Source organism: Bos javanicus, chromosome 3, assembly GCF_032452875.1.
Source record: "Bos javanicus breed banteng chromosome 3, ARS-OSU_banteng_1.0, whole genome shotgun sequence".
NCBI classification, from domain to species: domain Eukaryota; kingdom Metazoa; phylum Chordata; class Mammalia; order Artiodactyla; family Bovidae; genus Bos; species Bos javanicus.
Window position 1 is genome coordinate 105,877,559 of NC_083870.1, and position 19,731 is coordinate 105,897,289.

Consider the following 19,731-nt stretch of genomic DNA (forward strand, 5'->3'; position numbering starts at 1 on the left):
TTTTCTATCATCTAAGCTGTCAAATGTATTGGCATAAAGTTGTTCTTACTATCCCCCCCCCTTTTTTTTTTAACAAATCCACACTTTTTATTTACTTTTCAGTAAGTTTAAATTCTCAAAGGGTACAGCATCACATGATGCTGTGTTCAATGTCTTCAGCAGGAAGGTTGCTTTGGAATTTGGCAGGAACCATGCCACTGTTTCCATGAGCTTGAGTTATCTTTCCCCAGATTACTAAGGTTTTCTGCCAGGAAATACTGTGTTGTTCTTTGCTTTGTACACAGAAACACATCTCTTGCCTAGACAGAATTCAGTTTCATCCCGAGCATATACACTTTCAATTTTCAGGAGAGCTGCATGCTCCCTCTGGTTCTGTAGACCCCACTTATAGCCAGAAAAAATGGCCTTGGACCACAGCCTTCCAGACATATTTGTCAATTTAGAAGTCCTGTTCCTAGCAGGCCTCCACAGGATCCAAGATGGCTGCATAATAATCCCTTATTTTCTTTTAATATCCATAATATTTGTAGTGCTGTCACCTCATTCCTGATATTGGTCATGTGTCTTCCCTCTCCCCTCTCCCACCCTAATTGCTCTGGCTAGAACTTGTCAGTTTTATTGATCTCAGAATCAGTTTTTGGTTTCATTGATTTTTCTCTATTATCTGTTTTCTATTTTATTAATGTCAGCTATGTTGCTCATTTCATTTTTATGCTTTCTTTGAATTTGATTTTCTCTCCTTTTTTTAGTTAATGGGGACACTGAGGTCAGTAATTTGAGATCTTTCTTCTTTTCCAATTAGTGGCATTCATTTCAGTTCAGTTCAGTTCACTCGCTCAGTCCTGTCCGACTCTTTGCGACCCCATGAGTCACAGCACGCCAGGCCTCCCTGTCCATCACCAACTCCCAGAGTTCACTCAGACTCACATCCACCGAGTCAGTGATGCCATCCAGCCATCTCATCCTCTGTCATCCCCTTCTCCTCCTGCCCTCAATCCCTCCCAGCATCAGAGTCTTTTCCAATGAGTCAACTCTTCACATGAGGTGGCCAAAGTACTGGAGTTTCAGCTTTAGCATCATTCCTTCCAAAGAAATCCCAGGGCTGATCTCCTTCAGAATGGACTGGTTGGATCTCCTTGCAGTCCAAGGGACTCTCAAGAGTCTTCTCCAACACCACAGTTCAAAAGCATCAATTCTTCGGCGCTCAGCTTTCTTCACAGTCCAACTCTCACATCCATACATGACCACAGGAAAAACCATAGCCTTGACTAGACGGACCTTTGTTGGCAAAGTAATGTCTCTGCTTTTGAATATGCTATCTAGGTTGGTCATAACTTTCCTTCCAGGAGTAAGCGTCTTTTAATTTCATGGCTGCAGTGACCATCTGCAGTGATTTTGGAGCCCCCAAAAATAAAGTCTGACACTGTTTCCACTGTTTCCCCATCTATTTCCCAGGAAGTGATGGGACCAGATGCCATGATCTTCGTTTTCTGAATGTTGAGCTTTAAGCCAACTTTTTCACTCTCCACTTTCACTTTCATCAAGAGGCTTTTGAGTTCCTCTTCACTTTCTGCATCTGCATATCTGAGGTTATTGATATTTCTCCCGGCAATCTTGATTCCAGCTTGTGCTTCTTCCAGTCCAGCGTTTCTCATGATGTACTCTGCATATAGGCTAAATAAACAGGGTGACAATATACAGCCTTGACGTACTCCTTTTCCTATTTGGAACCAGTCTGTTGTTCCATGTCCAGTTCTAACTGTTGCTTCCTGACCTGCATACAAATTTCTCAAGAGGCAGATCAGGTGGTCTGGTATTCCCATCTCTTTCAGAATTTTCCACAGTTTACTGTGATCCACACAGTCAAAGGCTTTGGCATAGTCAATAAAGCAGAAATAGATGTTTTTCTGGAACTCTCTTGCTTTTTCCATGATCCAGCAGATGTTGGCAATTTGATCTCTGGTTCCTCTGCCTTTTCTAAAACCAGCTTGAACATCAGGAAGTTCACGGTTCACATATCAATTAGGTATCCAATTAGGCATTTAGTGTTATCAATTTCCCTGAAATATACTGCCTCCCACACATTTTTGTATATTTTCAAGTAAATATAAGTAATTTCTCTTTTTGTGATATCTTAGAAAATGAAGATCATGGCATCTGGTCCCATCACTTCATGGGAAATAGATGGGGAAACAGTGGAAACAGTGTCACACTTTATTTTTGGGGCTCCAAAATCACTGCAGATGGTGACTGCAGCCATGAAATTAAAAGATGCTTACTCCTTGGAAGAAAAGTTATGACCAACCTAGACAGCATATTGAAAAGCAGAGACATTACTTTGCCAACAAAGGTTCGTCTAGTCAAGGCTATGGTTTTTCCTGTGGTCATGTATGGATGTGAGAGTTGGACTGTGAAGAAAGCTGATCGCCGAAGAATTGATGCTTTTGAACTGTGGTGTTGGAGAAGACTCTTCAGAGTCCCTTGGACTGCAAGGAGATCCAACCAGTCCATTCTGAAGGAGATCAGCCCTGGGATTTCTTTGGAAGGAATGATGCTAAAGCTGAAACTCCAGTACTTTGGCCACCTCGTGCGAAGAGTTGACTCATTGGAAAAAACTCTGATGCTGGGAGGGATTGAGGGCAGGAGGAGAAGGGGACGACAGAGGATGAGATGGCTGGATGGCATCACTGACTCGATGGACATGAGTCTGAGTGAACTCCAGGAGTTGGTAATGGACAGGAGGCCTGGCGTGCTGCGATTCATGGGGTCGCAAAGAGTCAGACACAACTGAGCGACTGAACTGAACTGAGGGTACTTTAGTGTGTAATTTAGTTTGCACATAATTTTTGATTGTTCAGATATCTGTCATCAAACTCTAACTTAATTCCATTGTGATCAGATAGCATACTTTGTATGACTTTCATCCACATAAATTTATTCAGATTTGTTTTATGGCCTAGAAATAGTCTATTTTGATAAATACTCTATGTTCACCTGAAAAAACAAGCATCTACAGAAGATTTTTTATGTCTAATCACATACACCCAACACATGTATTTGATTTATATTTAAATGTATGATTTAAATATATTTAAATATATGATTTTTGATACATCCACAAAGTATCTTGAAGAACCTTATCCAACTTCCTATTGATGGTTATTTTGAGATTCAGAATTAACAGGTATGCATGTAAGACCAATATTTACTTTCTACTTTATACATTATTATAGTGTTTGTAGTAGGAAAAGATAGGAAATAGCTTAAGTATATATAAATAGAGGTCTACTTAGATAAACAGTATATCTTTACAATGGAACCCTTTGCAGCAACTAAAAGGAAGGAGGTGAACTATAAATACTAATATGAAACAACTCTAAAGTACATTGATAAGTAAAAGAAACAAGGTGTGTTGAAGTTGAAAAATATTGTGTATCTTAAGTGAGATACCAAAAGCACTAATGAAACATTCCAACCGGTCTTCAGCAATATTTTGTTCATCAAAAGACACCATGACAGAATAAAAAGGCAAGCCACAGACTGGAAAAAGATACTCCCAATAAAGATATTCAATGAATGTTGTGTTTATTGGAGACATTATTAAAGAACAGCAGAAGTGAAGTTCAGTGGAATTAGAGCTACTGAGGCTGGGATAACAATTCTTAGCTTATTCGTGGTCCACATTCACAGATTCTGCTTATGAGGCTTAATCAGTATTCCTAGGATACTGACCTGGAATTCAATACAGCTCATTTTTCACTTCATCCAGACCTCCAGGACTTAGACCCTCCCCTTGTTCCCAAGTCAACAGAACCATCTGCATTTCTTGCTTCCACATGTGAGGATCTGACAACCTGGTGGACTGTGACACCACTGTAATATTTCCAGTTTCAGATCCATCTGAGATAAATCATTCTGCAACATGTTAGCTTTTACCATGTCAGCTCCTCCTCTGGAATACTACTTTGCTCTCATTTACTTTTAAAAGCTATTGACACAGTAGAATATTATTCAGTCTTAAAAAGGAAATTCTGGCACATGCTACAGCACCTTGTAGAAATCTTGATTGAGAAAAACATAGGGAAGAGACTTAAAAGAAATGGAAGAATCTTAAGAAAACAATGATTGTGCTCCAGCCATGATAAGCATTTGTCTTTTTGGCAACCTGTGGCAAAATTCTAGGGATAGTATAATCCCAGATCTCTCCCACTCAGCCATGAGCCAGGGTCTTGGATTTGTGAGGTTAGAGGCTGAGGAAATATGAAAAGAACCAAAATAAGAACACTGTCCAAGAAATTCAAGCTTGGTTGAAGAGACTGGTCCTCTTTAACTCTGCTGAGTACATTAGATGCAGGAAACATCCAAGTTCTTGAAGGCACATCTTCTGTTCATTTGGCCTTTTTGACTTGTGGCTCTAGCATGGCACTGATCAACCCACCGCTCTTCTTCCACTCACAGATATCTGCATAGTTGCACATCCGGCATTTCCAGGCCTCCTCCACATCAACCCCTTGAGGCTCTCGGTGGCCCATCCAGTAGGTCATATAATGCTGTACTTTGCTTCTCACCTCCTTCTCTGCAAAGGCCACCATCTCTGTACCTAGCACAGTGGCAGTCCCTTGGTGGACATACTCAATTTTCAGGCTATCAATAAGTGGGAGGTCAGACAGTGTTAGAGACAAGAAGACCAGTTCTATGAGGTCACCCAAGGACTTCACAGAGTAGCCTCCCTGCTGGGCATGCCTCAGCACTGAAGGTCCCAGTGGCTTTTCTGGATCCAGTTTTGTGTGGTGGATTAAGCTAGCAGCAGTCACTTTCCCATGTACCATGGCATCAAAGATATATTTGTACAGGCTGACTTGAAAATAGTCTTTTTTTTTCTGAGCATCTGAAGGGAGCACAGGGTTCCCACGGGTCTTGAGTTCAGTCAGTTCCAGTTCCCCGCTGGCTGTATAGTGCAGCTCATCAATCACACCAACAAGAAGCACACCCTCCACTTCTGCAAACACTGGAAACTCTCTGATGCGCCCTTCTGACTGCAGGGTAGGAATCATTGATAATATGTTCAGAAACTTAACTGCCCAAGCATCTTCTTTACTGGTGATGGGGATACTCACAAGATCATGAACTTCTAGTTCTCTAGCTAGATGGATGCTGGCACCAGTATCCAAAATCGCTGATTTCTCAGGTGTCAAGAAACCAGAAAACTCCTTTCCATATACCATTTGCTGTTCACACCAGTTCTGAGTAGACAGGTCAGTGACATACAAATATTTCAGATGAAATCGCTCCATAGGTGATGAGACATCCAATCTTCGTTTCCATTTTGGTGACCTTATGAGCTTGTCATCCTTCCCAGGTAATTCATAAGAAGGACCAGGCTTGCTAGCTGAAGCACTTGACTCTTGTGTATCCTCCAGGTCCAAAAGTTCTGAGTCACTCAAGTCTGAGAATCCAGAAGCCTCTTCTGACACCGTCTCCTCTTCCTCAGTCTCTGCCATGGCACAGCTCTGGATTGGGCAAAGGCTGTACACATCATATTAAAGAAATGCATTATCCAAATGGAAAATTTCTCAAAAGCACTTTTGAATTCCAATGAGAAAAAGATTCACAACTAATTATTTATATATAGTCTTTAAAGATGCTTATTAATTTATGAACAATTAATAATGCTATAGAGTTGTAGCACACATGCAGTTTACAATAAGGCTCACTGTATCATCCATACGTGAATACTTGGCAAATATTTTTTAAGTGCAAAATAGTTTTATTCCTAAATCTGGCACTAACATATTATGTGACTTTAAGCAAATCACTTTCCTCATCCTCAATTTCTCCATTTAAAAGGAGATTTAAGGTTTGTCCTTCTTCCTTCAAAGCTCTCCTGGGGCTTCCCTGGTGGCTCAGTAGTAAAGAATCTGCCTGCCAATGCAGGAGACATGGGTTTGATCCCTGGTCCAGGAAGATCCCACATCCTCAGGAGCAACTAAGCCTATGTGTCACAACTATTGAGCCTGTACTCTAGAGCCCAGGAGCTGTAACTACTGAAGCCTGCGTACCCTAGAGCCCGTGTTCCACAACAAGAGAAGTCACTGCAAAGGGAAGTCCATGCACTGTGACTAGAGGGTGGCCCCTGCCGGCTGCAACTAGAGAAAAGCCTGCACAACAAAAAGAACCAGCACAGCCAAATATAAATTAAAAAAAAAAAAAATATATATATATATATATATATATAAATCTTTACTGCCTTGGGATATTATTTCATTATTTTAAGTAAATACAGAACACTGTAAATGTTGTACAATGTCTGCCAGTTTATCATGGACTGCTTCTACAATTCCTCTAAATACAAAGTCCTTAGCTAGGAAAACAAATCTCATACCAAAGTGTTCCATGAGGAAAATCAGCTCTACAATGACTGTTTCAGGAACACGGTGTGGCAAAATTTAAAAACTAACTACAGATAAATGCAAATAGACCTACCCATATACAAAGTAACAGCATACAGTAGTAGAGGATATTCACAGCAACATGCAGAAATCAGTTGTTTTTCTATTTGAGATATATTAATACTTTACCTTTACTGCCTTTATAAATTCCTCCTAACATTATAGAAATTGATGTTTCTTGCTAAGTTTTATTTTCTCTCCCCACAAGAAATTAGCTTATGATGGAAAACATCTGTCAGTGAACACTCTCAAAATACTACTGTATGAGCATGCTTGCTAAATCACTTCAGTCATGTCCGACTTTTTTCGACCCTATGGACTGTAGCCCACCAGGCTCCTCTGTCCATAGGATCCTCCAGGCAAGAATACTGGAGTGGGTTGCCAAGCTCTCCACCAGGGGATCTCCCTGACCCAGGAACTGAAACCAGTTTGTTATATCTCCTGCATTAGCAGGTGGATTCTTTACCACTAGCACCACCTGGGAAGCCAACAAATATTACTGGATTTTGCTACAAATAATAGTGGATATTGGGAATTCCCTAGCAGTCCAGTGGATTGGGCTCCATGCTTCTACTGCAGGGGGCACAGGTTCGGTTCCTGGTTGGAGAACTAAGATCCCACATGCTGCACTGCACAGCCAAATGTGCTAGACACTGAACCAAGTGCTTCACATTTAATATCTCACTACTTTACTACAGGACAAGTACTCCCTCTCTTTACAACAAGCAATTTCTCAAACGCAGGAGATAGAAAGAATAGAACAATGAACACAATCTAGTTAGCAACTGTTGATATGTTGCTGTATTTGCTTCTTTCAGGTGCTTTTTGTTTTCAGTTTAACTATTTTAATATAAATTACAGGCAGCATAATGCTTCAAATATAAATGCTTCAGCATACATTTCCAAAGAAGACTTCTACATTAACTACAATTTTATCACACCTAATAAAATAATTCCCTAATACTCTAGTCCATATTCAAATTTCCCCAAGTGCCCTAAAAACATCTTGACATTGTCCAGATCCCAGGCCTGCCCACAAGCATAGTAAGTCAGGCAGCACTTTAGATAAGAAAGGGAGTGGGTTTTGGAATTCTTGAGCCCCTGGAGGTCTGGCCAACTGCTCAGGGTATAATGAAATTCTGTGACTCACAAGATAAACAGTATTGTGAAAAGAGTAAAGTAAAACCAGAACTGCATTCGTTCTTGAAAACTGATAATGTATCAGTTTGCGGCCTGGATTTTTAAGTGGGACCTCCCAAAACTGCAGTTTGAAGTCTCACCTGTGGAGTGGACACCCTACCTGGGACCTTCTCCCACCTGGGACTCCAGGCTGCTGTATAAGGAGGGACTTTGCAGTGCTGTTTATATCTGGATGTTGGCCAGCCCAACTTGGTGATGTATGTCCTGTTACTTTTCTCTATTGTTTCTTTTTTTTGTTTGTTTGTTTCTTTTCTTTTAATGGCTGTATATTGAAATTAAGTCAGATAATCTCCTATAAAAAATTGAATTGTGAGTAACACGTGGTTTCTTTTGTTAATGAATCCTTCAAACCTGAAATGAAAGTAAAACTTAAAGCAAAATATAAACTGGCACTGTAAGCAGGATTCATGAAGCAAAATGCCACAAGAGATTAAGATTAATGAAGTTTTTAATTCCTGGATGGGAAGATTTGCCTTATTGCTCATTAGCTACTGAATGGGGCATATCCACCGGATTGCGTGAGAACTGAGACCCCAAAATAAGCATGCCAAAACTTTAGAATTTATTGAATGTTTGCAGCTCATGCCAATTGAGAAAGGATAAGAATGTACTGCCCTGGGTCAGACAGGCTGGATCTACCTCTCTGCCTATTGTAAGGTACATGAAGCCAAATTAAAACTGGCTGAAGAGAAGTCAAAATTGGAGAGAGAATTATGCAATTCGCAAGGACAATTGTCCATGTTACAATGTCAAAGATTTATTTTAGCTGATCAAGTCCATTTTCCAGTTGGTAGCCGAAAAAGTCGCTATAAAGGTTGCAGAAACTATGAGCCATGCTGTGTAGGGTCACCCAAGATGGACTGGTCACAGAGCGTTCTGACAAAACATGATCCACTGGAGAAGGGAAGGCAAACCAGGTCAGTATTCTCGCCTTGAGAATCCCATGGACAGTATGAAAAGGCACAAAAATATGACACTGAAAGATGAACTCCCCAGGTCGGTAGATGCCCAATATGCTACTGGATATCAGTGGAGAAATAACTCCAGAAAGAATGAAGAGACAGAGCCAAAGCAAAAACAACACCCAGCTGTGGATGTGACTGGTGATAGAAGTAAAGTCTGATGCTGTAAAGAACAATATTTTATAGGAACCTGGAATGTCAGGTCCATGAATCAAGGTAAATTGGAAGTGGTCAAACAGGAGATGGCAAGAGTGAACATCAACATTTTAGGAATCAGTAAACTAAAATGGACTGGAATGGGCAAATTTAATTCAGATGACCATTATATCTACTACTGTGGACAAGAATCCCTTAGAAGATATGGAGTAGCCTTCATAGTCAACAGAAGAGTCCGAAATGCAGTACTTGGGTGCAATCTCAAAAATGGCAGAATGATCTGTGTTCATTTCCAAGGCAAACCATTCAATATCACGGTAATCCAAGTCTATGCTCCAACCACTAATGCCAAAGAAACTGAAGTTGAATGGTTTCTATGAAGACCTATAAGACCATCTAGAACTAAAACAAAAAAAGATGTCCTTTTTATCATAGGGGACTGGAATGCAAAAGTAGGAAGTCAAGAGATACCTGGAGTAACAGGCAAGTTTGGCCTTGGAGTAAAAAATGAAGCAGGGCAAAGGCTAAAAGAGTTTTACCAAGAGAACACACTGGTCATACCAAAAACCCTCTTCAACAACACAAGAGAAGACTCTACACATGGACATCACCAGATGGTTAATACCGAAATCAGATTGATTACATTCTTTACAGCTGAAGATGGAGAAGCTCTATAAAGTCAATAAAAACAAGACTGGGAGCTGACTGTGGCTCAGATCATGAACTCCTTATTGCCAAATTCAGACTTAAATTGAACAAAGTAGGGAAAACCACTAGACTATTTAGGTATGACCTAAATCAAACTCCTTATGATTATAAGCGGAAGTGACAAATAGATTCAAGGGATTAGATCTGACAGATAGAGTGCCTAAAGAACTGTTGATGGAGGTTTGTGACATTGTACACAAGGCAGTGATCAAGACCATCACCAAGAAAAAGAAATGCAAAAAGGCAAAATGGTTGTCTGAGGAGGCCTTACAAATAGCTGAGAGAAGAAGAGAAGCAAAAGGCAAAGGAGAAAAGGAAAAATATACCCATTTGAATGCAGAGTTCCAAAGAATAGCAAGGTGAGATAAGAAAGCCTTTCTCAGTGATCAATGCAAAGAAATAGAGGAAAACAATAGAATGGGAAAGACTAGAGAGCTCTCAAGAAAATCAGAAATACCAAGGGAACATTTCATGCAAAGACGGCACAATAAAGGACAGAAATGGTATGGACCTAAACAGAAGCAGAAGATATTAAGAAGAGATGGCAAGAATACATAGAAGAACTGTACAAAAAAGATCTTCATGACCCAGATGACCACGATGGTGTGATTACTCACCTAGAGTCAGACATCCTGGAATGCAAAGTCAAGTGGCCTTAGGAAGCATCACTACGAACAAAGCTAGTGGAGGTGATAGAATTCCAGTTGAGCTATTTCAAATCCTAAAAGATGATGCTCTGAAAGTGCTGCACTCAATATGCCAACAAATTTGGAAAACTCAGCAGTGGCCACAGGACTGGAAAAGGTCAGTTTTCATTCCAATCCCAAAGAAAGGCAATGCTAAAGAATGTTCAAACTACTGTACAAATGCACTCATCTCACACGCTAGCAAAGTAATGCTCAAAATTCTCTAAGCTAAGCTTCAATAGTACATGAACTGATAACTTACAGATGTTCAAGCTGGATTTAGAAAAGGCAGCGGAACCAGAGATCAAATTGCCAACATCCGCTGGATCATCAAAAAAGCAAGAGAGTTCCAGAAAAAAAACATCCACTTCTGCTTCATTGACTATGCCAAAGCCTTTGACTGTGTGGATCACAACAAACTGTGGAAAATTCTTCAAGAGATGAGAATACCAGACCACCTTACCTGCCTCCTGAGAAATCTGTATGCAGGTCAAGAAGCAACAGCTAGAACTGGACATGAAACAAGAGACTGGCTCCAAATTGGGAAAGGAGTATGTCAAGGCTGTATATTGCCACTCTGCTTATTTAACCTATAAGCAGAGTACATTATGCAAAATGCTGGGCTGGATGAAGCACAAGCTGGAATCAAGATTGACAGGAAATATCAACAACCTCAGATATGCAGATGATACCATCGTAGTGGCAGAAAGTGAAGAGGAACTAAAGAGCCTCTTGATGAAAGTGAAAGAAGAGAGTGAAAAAGGTGGCTTAAAACTTAACATTAAAAAAATTAAGATTATGGAATCCAGTCCCATCATTTCATGGCAAATAGATGGGGAAACTGGAAACACTGACAGATTTTATTTTTTAGGGCTCCAAAGTCACTACAGATGGTGACTGCAGCCATGTAATTAAAAGACACTTGCTCCTTAGAAGAAAAGCTATAACCAACCTGCTGCTACTGCTGCTAAGTCGATTCAGTTGTGTCTGACTCTGTGCGACCCCATAGACGGCAGCCCACCAGGCTCTGCTGTCCCTGGGATTCTCCAGGCAAGAACACTGGAGTGGGTTGCCATTTCCTTCTCCATTGTGTGAAAGTGAAAAGTGAAAGTGAAGTTCCTCAGTCGCGTCCGACTCATAGCGACCCCATGGACTGCAGCCCACCAGGCTCCTCCATCCATGGGATTTTCCAGGCAAGAGTACTGGAGTGGCTTGCCATTGCCTTCTCCGATGACCAACCTAGACGGCATATTAAGAAGCAGAGACGTTACTTTGCCTACAAAGGTCCATATAGTCAAAGCTACGGTTTTCCAGTAGTCATGTATGGATATGAGAGTTGAACCACAAATAAAGCTGAGCGCCGAAGAATTGATGCTTTTGAACTGTGGTGTTGGAGAAAACTCTTGAAAGTCCCTTGGACTACAAGGAGATCAAAGCAGTCAATCCTAAAGGAAATCAGTCCTGAATATTAATTGGAAGGACTGAGGCTGAAGCTGAAACTCCAATATTTTGGCCACCTGATGTGAAAAACTGACTCATTGGAAAAGACCCTGACTATGGGAAAGATTGAAGACAGGAGTAGAAGGGGACAACAGAGGATGAGATGGTTGGATGGCATCACCGACTTGATGGACTGAGTTTGAGCAAACTTTGGGAGTTGGAGATGGACAGGGAAGCCTGGCATGCTGCCAGTCCATGGGGTCACAAAGAGTCTGACACAACTGAGAGACTGAACAACAACATGCTCTTTCAATCTAAACAACCCTGAGGCTGACAGGGAATATTAAAATGGAGAAAGTCTTGTTCAGGCTTCAGAAGCAGGAGGGCAGGCCCCTGACCTGGCTTCTGACCTGCATGGACACTGCCCAGATTCAGTGCCTGCCCACAAGCATAGTAAGTCAGGCAGCACTTTAGATAAGAAAGGGAGTAGGTCTTAGAATTCTTGAGCCCCTGGAGGTCTGGCCAACAGCTCAGGGTATAATGAAATCCTATGACTCACAAGGTAAAACAAACAGCATTGTAAAAAAAATTAAAGTAAAACCAGAGCTGCATTTTTGCACACAAATATGCGGGAACCCCTGAAACTGCAATGTGAAGTCTCACGGGTGGAGTGGAGGCACTGCCTGGGACCTTTTCCTAACTGGGACTTCAGCTTGCTATTATCGAGGAACTTCCCAGCACTGTTTAAATTTGGATATTGACCAGCCCAATTTGGTGATGTATGTGCTGTTACTTTTCTGTATTGTTTCTATTTCTTTTCTTTAATGATAGTATATTGAAATTAAGTCAAATAATTTTCTATTAAAAAAACCTGAAATTGTGTATAACGAGTTATTTCTTTTGTGAGTAAACCCTTCGAACCTGAAACGAAAATAAGACTTCCGGCAAAACAAACCCTTCATAGGAAAAAAAAAAGTATGATCAGTCCACTAGTATTTGACTTTGGGTGCCCAGGAAAATAACTTGACATAGAATTTAAGCCGATTGAGGTTATAAGCCAAATTTCTTCCTTGCTACTCTAATGAACAATAAAAGAGATGCATTCACCAACTCCCATGGTCAAAGTTTAACATTTGGTACCTTGAAAATGGTACAAATATTAGTTGTCATTGTACTTAACTAACTTTTAAATAGTCTGCTGCTGCTGCTGCTGCTAAGTCGCTTCAGTCGTGTCCAACTCTGTGCGACCCCATAGACGGCGGCCCACCAGGCTCCCCGTCCCTGGGATTCTCCAGGCAAGAACACTGGAGTGGGTTGCCATTTCCTTCTCCAATGCATGAAAGTGAAAAGTGAAAGTGAAGTCGCTCAGTCGTGTCCGACTCTTCACAAACCCATGGTCTGCAGCCTACCAGGCTCCTCCGTCCATGGGATTTTCCAGGCAAGAGTACTGGAGTGAGGTGCCATTGCCTTCTCCATTAAATAGTCTAAATTCCCCCAAAGAAAGAAGACACAGATAACTGGAAGAAAAGTTATTTGCAATAAACAAAGGCAATACAATGCTCAGACTTCTGGGTATATCCTATTAAGTTATTGCTTTATAGGATACTTCAACAGTAATAAAACACAGGAGCACATTTGCACAAGTGTCTTGAACTATAAGTGGGTCTTAGATAATGATAGTTTCAAAATGAGTAATGTTATTTGGACAGTTAAGTCCCTGAAAGTGGGAGAGAATCTTTACCCTTCATCAAAAAACAAAAGTTAAAAGGCATGACAGTGCATGGTATCCCAAATTGCAGTCTGCATCTTTTTGACAGGAGACGATTTTACATGGTACATAGATCAACACCTTCAGATACATCTTACTACTACTACTACTAAGTCACTTCAGTTGTGTCCAACTCTGTGCGACCCCATAGACGGCAGCCCACCAGGCTCCCCGTCCCTGGGATTCTCCAGGCAAGAACACTAGAGTGGGTTGCCATTTCCTTCTCCAATGCATGAAAGTGAAAAGTGAAAGTGAAGTCGCTCAGTCGTGTCCGACTCTAGCGACCCCATGGACTGCAGCCTACCAGGCTCCTCCGTCCATGGGATTTTCCAGGCAAGAGTACTGGAGTGGGGTGCCATTGTCTTCTCCGAAGATACATCTTAGAATAAATATAAAGCCTTTAGAGCATCTATCAAATGCATAATTTCATATGCAGTGTTTCTCAGTGCAAGTTTGTTTTTTAAAATAAAAGTTAAAAATTAAAAATATGAGAATAACAATAATACAGGTAGTACACAGGTATGGCATAAATAGGTGGTAAGTGAATAAGATGTTTGGGAAACACCAGCATAGTGTCAAGAGTCTGGAGGTCCTACAGCTCTGGATTCTGAATCTGACTAGGTCAACAGTATTTAGTAGTAGGCTACGTCCCTTCTGAGTACTCTTGGGCAAGTTTTTCATTTTACTGAGGCTACTGACACATCTTTAAAATTAGAGTACTTCTTCCAACACCAGCTTCTTTGGTGGTTTAGCCGGTAAAGAATCTACCTGCAATGAAGGAGACTTGGGTTCGATCCCTTGGGAAGATTTCTTGGAGAAGGGAATGGCTACCCACTCCAGTATTCTTGCCTGGAGAATTCCAAGGACAGAAGGGCCTGGTGGGCTACAGTCCATGGGGTCACAGAGTTGGTGAGTGACTAACACTTTACAACAGTACTCAGCTGCCCAGATGATAGTGTGATGACACACTAGGAAGACATGAGGTAGTGTATCTATTCCCTCTGTCGAATTAAAATAAATTTTAGGAGAGAAAAAACTTCTACTCACCTGGGACTTGGCTGATCTTCCTCCTCACAGGGAAAGGCAGAATGCTGAACTGACAAGTCTGGGGGAGGAGAAAGGAACTCTGAAAGGCCAGGTCTGAAATTGGAGAATTCAGATTAGCAACCGCCAGACTTGCTGTGGTAAAAGAGCAACTTTTGGTCTTTTCTCACCCGACCAGTCTCTCACACTGTGGTGTTTCCTCCTCTCTGATCCTCACTGCACAGACTGTTGCCCACCCAGATCCTAGGTAATGCTTGCCTCTCTTTACGGGCAAATTCTCCGTAACTTCTTCGTTTTGCCCACACCCTGGATGCAGACACTCGATCCAATCCCTGCTTCCAGCAAGTAAAAGTGTCAACAATAGCGAAGATCTCCCTGCAACTCCAAGGTCAATTTCCTCTTCCAGCCCCAACCTGGGCTCAGAAGCTCAGAAAGAGATCTCAAATTCAGAGGCTTTTCCTCCCTGACGGATTCCTGATGCCTCCGGAACTGCCACTGGCTTTACCACCAATATTCTGACATGGTCGGTACAAGCCCGGACTTGCGGGTCCCAGAAACTTCTGCTTTCAGCGGGGACCTTCCCACCATCCCCAAACCACTGTCTCCCCGGGAGTCTCAAGCATGCCCAAAAGTTTACTGAGCACTCCCTACAAGGTGCTAGAGGAGCGGCGAGAAGGGGACCGCCGGCTTCGGGAAGGGGTCCCAGCCGACAGCAGGGTCTTCCAGGGTGAGAAGGTCCTCAACCCACAGGAACAGACGAGATAAACCGCTACTCCGGAGCCGTTCCCACCCGGAGAAAACGACAGGGGGACGTCGTAACCGCGGATACAGATCCCAGGGTTCCAAAACGCAGCCCCTCAGCCCGCCACCCGCATTCGCCGGCCTTCTTCTAACCCTCCTAACCTTGGATACGCCTCCGAACCCAGGACTTCACCTGCTCCTCTCGAGCTTCGCAACCGCTCCCGGACTCTTTTCCTTTAGGCTCAAGTACTAGTCAGGTCCTCTTTCTTGAAAGGACGGCTTCTCAGGAAAGCCGCCCGGAGACCACGCCCACAATGCCCAGCCCCTGCCCAAGGACCGCCCCCTCCCAGAGGCCTCTGCGGCGCCGCTTAGTCTTAACCGGCTTGCGACTCAGACTGGCAAGCGGCTAGCTGCGAATCGGAGTGGGGTCCTGGTGCGGTTATGCATTAGCGCTGAGCCTGCGCTTTGCCACCTTGGATTCTGAATATTGTTCTTTGCATCTCGCACCAGCTTCCCCACCCGAGAGAAAAGCCACAAACTCACTTTTCAAAGATGCTGGCACTCGTCTCATCAATGTATTTCTTTTTTCTATTTGCTTACTTTTTAGCTAACCCTTTTGTTAGGAAATGTAACACAATTATATTCTGAACTAGAAAGGTAAGTATAATAATCACTGAACAGACATGTCATCATGTAGAGCAAAAATAGAAAAGTGTCGGGCGCTTCACAAATACACTCCCTGCCTCCTTCCTAAGAAGACCAGTAGTCTGACTTTTTTTTCTTTTTAATTTTGGTTTTATATTGGAGCACTTTTGATTAACAATGTTGTCCTAGTTTCTTTCAGGTGTGCAGCAAAGTGGCTCATACATACACACGTATATATTTTGGGAGGGGGGCTTCCCTGGTGGCTCAGGGGTAAAAGAACGCGCCTGCCAATGCAAGAGATCCCAGTTCGATCCCTGAGTTGGGAAGGTTACCTGGAGAAGGACATGGCAACCCATTCCAGTATTTTTGCCTGGAAAATCCCATGGCCAAAGGAGACTCGCAGGCCACAATCCACCCGATCACAAAAGAATTGGACACAACAAGTAAACAACAGCAATTATTTTTCCAATTCTTTTCCCGTTAGGTTACTACAGAATATTGAAACAAGTAAACAACAGCAATTATTTTTCCAATTCTTTTCCCGTTAGGTTACTACAGAATATTGAAACAACTAAACAACAGCAATTATTTTTCCAACTCTTTTCCCGTTAGGTTACTACAGAATATTGAAACAACTAAACAACAGCAATTATTTTTCAAACTCTTTTCCCGTTAGGTTGCTACAGAATATTGAAACAACTAAACAACAGCAATTATTTTTCCAACTCTTTTCCCATTAGGTTACTACAGAATATTGAACACTGTTCCTTGTGCTATACAGTAGGTCCTGGTTGGTTATCTATTTTAAATATAGCGGTATATACGTGCCAACCCCAAACTCCCAGTGGATCCTTCCCCCCACTACTAGTCTGACTTATATGACAATCGTTGTTTTAAAAAACACAGTTTTTATAACATATTTGCAAACTTGATTTGTGACAAAGGTGGCCTCACATAGCAATGGAGGAATAAAAGCTGGTCTTTTCAGTGAAGGGTCTGTGACAATAGGGTATCCTTATGGAAAAAAAATGAGACACTTACCTTATTTCATCACAAATATCAATTCCAGGAGGATTTAAGACCTGGATACATTTTGGACTTCATAATAGGGAAATATTTCTTTTAAAAAATACATGAACACTTACTCAGTTGTGTCTACCTGTTTGCGACCCCATGGACTGTAGCCGATCAGGTTCCTCTGTCCATGGGATTTCTCAGGCAAGAATACTGAAGTAGTATTAAAAAAAAATGTTAAATAATAAAGAAAACTACAAAGGACATTTTGGATCTGTTGAAGAAGTTAAATGTGACATATATTAGATAATTATATAACTCAACCAATTACCAACATCCTGAGTGTGATTTTGTGGCTGCATAGGAAAACATCCTTGTTCTTGGAAATGGGAAAGTTGAGGAAAATCTTCTTAATCAAGTGAAATAGGAGTGGACGTTGCTTATTGAGGCTGGAGGTTTCTGCCTCCTCCCAAATGTAACTTTCCTTCACCAAGATGTAATTCCCAATGTTGTGAAAGACCCTCCTCCACTCTTTCACATATGGACCTAGTATCTTCCAATAGAGTTTGAGGAGGCAGTACTGCTGGGTGGAGTCAAGCAAAAGGGATTGAGAAATGATCACACAGTGGGGAAAACATATGTCCAAGTTAGCTGGATAATGTTCCCCAAAGCTTTCATTCTCAAATTTCTGAAAATATTACTCTTTCCCCAAAAGGCTATCATAAGAAGCCTAGGTTTTTAAGGTCTGTGTGTGTGTGCGTGCTCAGTGATATCTGACTCTGTGACCCCATGGATTGCAATCTGCAGGGCTCCTCTGTCCAAGGAATTTTCCAGATAAGAATACTGGAGTGGGTTGCCATTTCCTACTCCAGGGGATTTTCCTGACCCAGGGATTGAACCCATGTCTCTTGGGTCTCCTGCATCGGCAGGCAGATTCTTTACCATTTGCCTCGATTTAAGGTCCATCTGTATACAAAAATCATTGATTTAGATCTTCTACCTCCAGGGATGTCTGTAATCTAGGAAATACTATTAGACACAAATCATGTTTCCTCTTTCCGTCTTACCTTCCTTGCTCTTTCAGAGCATAGAATTTGTACCTCTAAACCACACTGATTACATTCTTTCATTTAAATGTTTATAAGAGTGTTCTCTAGAATTCCACTGTCCAACACATTAGCCTCTAGGCACATGGGGCTCTTAAGCATTTGCAATGTAGCTAGACCAAAATGAGATGTGCTGTAACTATAAAACACTGTATTTGTAGATTAAAAAAAAAAACTAATAATTTTTATTTCAATTACATGTTGAATTGTAATATTTGGATATAGTATATCAAATTAAAGATATTTAAAAATTAATTTTATTTACTGCCTTTCACTATATTAGTTTGGTTGCTAGAGAATTTTAAATTCCTTATATGATTTGCATTTTTATTTTGACTCACATTACATTGCTCTTGGACAGTGCTCTTCTTGAGCATCAGAATATAAGGGCAGGGAATTTATCTTACTCAAGTTTTTGTTTGTCACAAGTGCTAGAACAATTATTGATATAATTGTTACATGCTTAAGAGAAACCCACTGATGATATTCTGTATTTGAGAATCTCTTCTTCCCTGTGTTAGGATCAGGCTCTCTTCAGCAAAACACCAGTTTCTGGTAATTGAAAAGAGCATTGCTTAGTTGGAGAAAGCCAGAAAAGGTAGCCCTAAAGCTAGGAATTTTCCACAGTTTATTGTGATCCACACAGTCAAAGGCTTTGGCATAGTAAATAAAGCAGAAATGGAAAATTCTGAAAGAGATGGGAATACCAGACCACCTGAACTGCCTCTTGCGAAATCTGTATGCAGGTTAAGAAGCAACAGTTAGAATTGGACATGGAACAACAGAGTGGTTCCAAATAGGAAAAGGAGTACGTCAAGCCTGTATATTGTCACCCTGCTTATTTAACTTCTATGCAGAGTACATCATGAGAAATGCTGGGTTGGATAAAGCACAAGCTGGAATCAAGATTGCCAGGACGAATATTGATAACCTCAGATATGCAGATGACACTACCCTTATGGCAGGAAGTGAAGAAGAACTAAAGAGCCTCTTGATGAAAGTGAAATAGGAGAGTGAAGAAGTTGGCTTAAAGCTTCGGAAAACTAAGATCATGGCATTTGGTCCCATCACTTCATGGGAAATAGATGGGGAAACAGTGGAAACAGTGTCAGACTTTCTTTTTTGGGCTCCAAAATCACTGCAGATGGTGACTGCAGCCATGAAATTAAAAGACACTTACTCCTTGGAAGGAAATTTATGACCAACCTAGATAGCATATTCAAAAGCAGAGACATTACTTTGCCAGCAAAGGTCCATGTAGTCAAAGTTACGGTTTTTCCAGTAGTCATGTATGGATGTGAGAGTTGAACTATAAAGAAAGCTGAGCACTGAAGAATTGATGCTTTTGAACTGTGGTGTTGGAGAAGACTCTTGAGAGTCCCTTGGACTGCAAGGAGATCCAACCAGTCCATCCTAAAGGAAATCAGTCCTGGATATTCACTGGAAGGACTGATGTTGAAGCTGAAACTCCAATACTTTGGCCACCTGATGCAAAGAACTGACTCATTTGAAAAGATCCTGATGCTGGAAAAGATTGAAGGCGGGAGGTGAAGGGGACGACAGAAAATGAGATGGTTGGATGGCATCACCGACTCAATGGACATGAGTTTGAGTAAATTCTGGGAGTTGGTGATGGACAGGGAGGCCTGGCATGCTGCAGTCCATGGTGTCGCAAAGAGTCAGACACAACTGAGCGCCCAAACTGAACTGAAAGCTAGGAAGTTAGGGGACCTGTGTTAAGAATGTAAGACTAAGCCATGCTTCTGCTAATACAGGCCGCCTCCGATGTAGGACATTTGAACCCTTGACTCA

General features: G+C 41.5%; 2 protein-coding genes and 1 pseudogene across 2 annotated transcripts in view; all 3 read right to left on the minus strand.

Annotated features, from left to right (window-relative positions):
- ZNF684 (zinc finger protein 684) overlaps window positions 1-15,342 on the minus strand; it is a 30,081-nt gene extending 14,739 nt beyond the window's left edge. Inside the window, exons 1-2 of the mRNA XM_061412358.1 lie at window positions 15,317-15,342; window positions 14,417-14,474 (exon numbers count right to left, since the gene is read on the minus strand). The gene's annotated coding sequence lies outside the window, so the exon portion shown is untranslated. The remainder of the gene's footprint in view (window positions 1-14,416; window positions 14,475-15,316) is intronic.
- LOC133244764 (large ribosomal subunit protein eL33-like) lies at window positions 108-3,478 on the minus strand (annotated as a pseudogene).
- EXO5 (exonuclease 5) lies at window positions 3,569-15,342 on the minus strand. Its single transcript, XM_061412361.1, has 3 exons — window positions 15,317-15,342; window positions 14,417-14,474; window positions 3,569-5,526 (listed from the first exon to the last, which is right to left on the minus strand). Exon 3 carries the CDS (start codon window positions 5,499-5,501, stop codon window positions 4,389-4,391), a length of 1,113 nt encoding a protein of 370 aa, XP_061268345.1. The 5' UTR covers window positions 5,502-5,526; window positions 14,417-14,474; window positions 15,317-15,342; the 3' UTR covers window positions 3,569-4,388.
- Window positions 15,343-19,731: the final 4,389 nt, after the last annotated feature.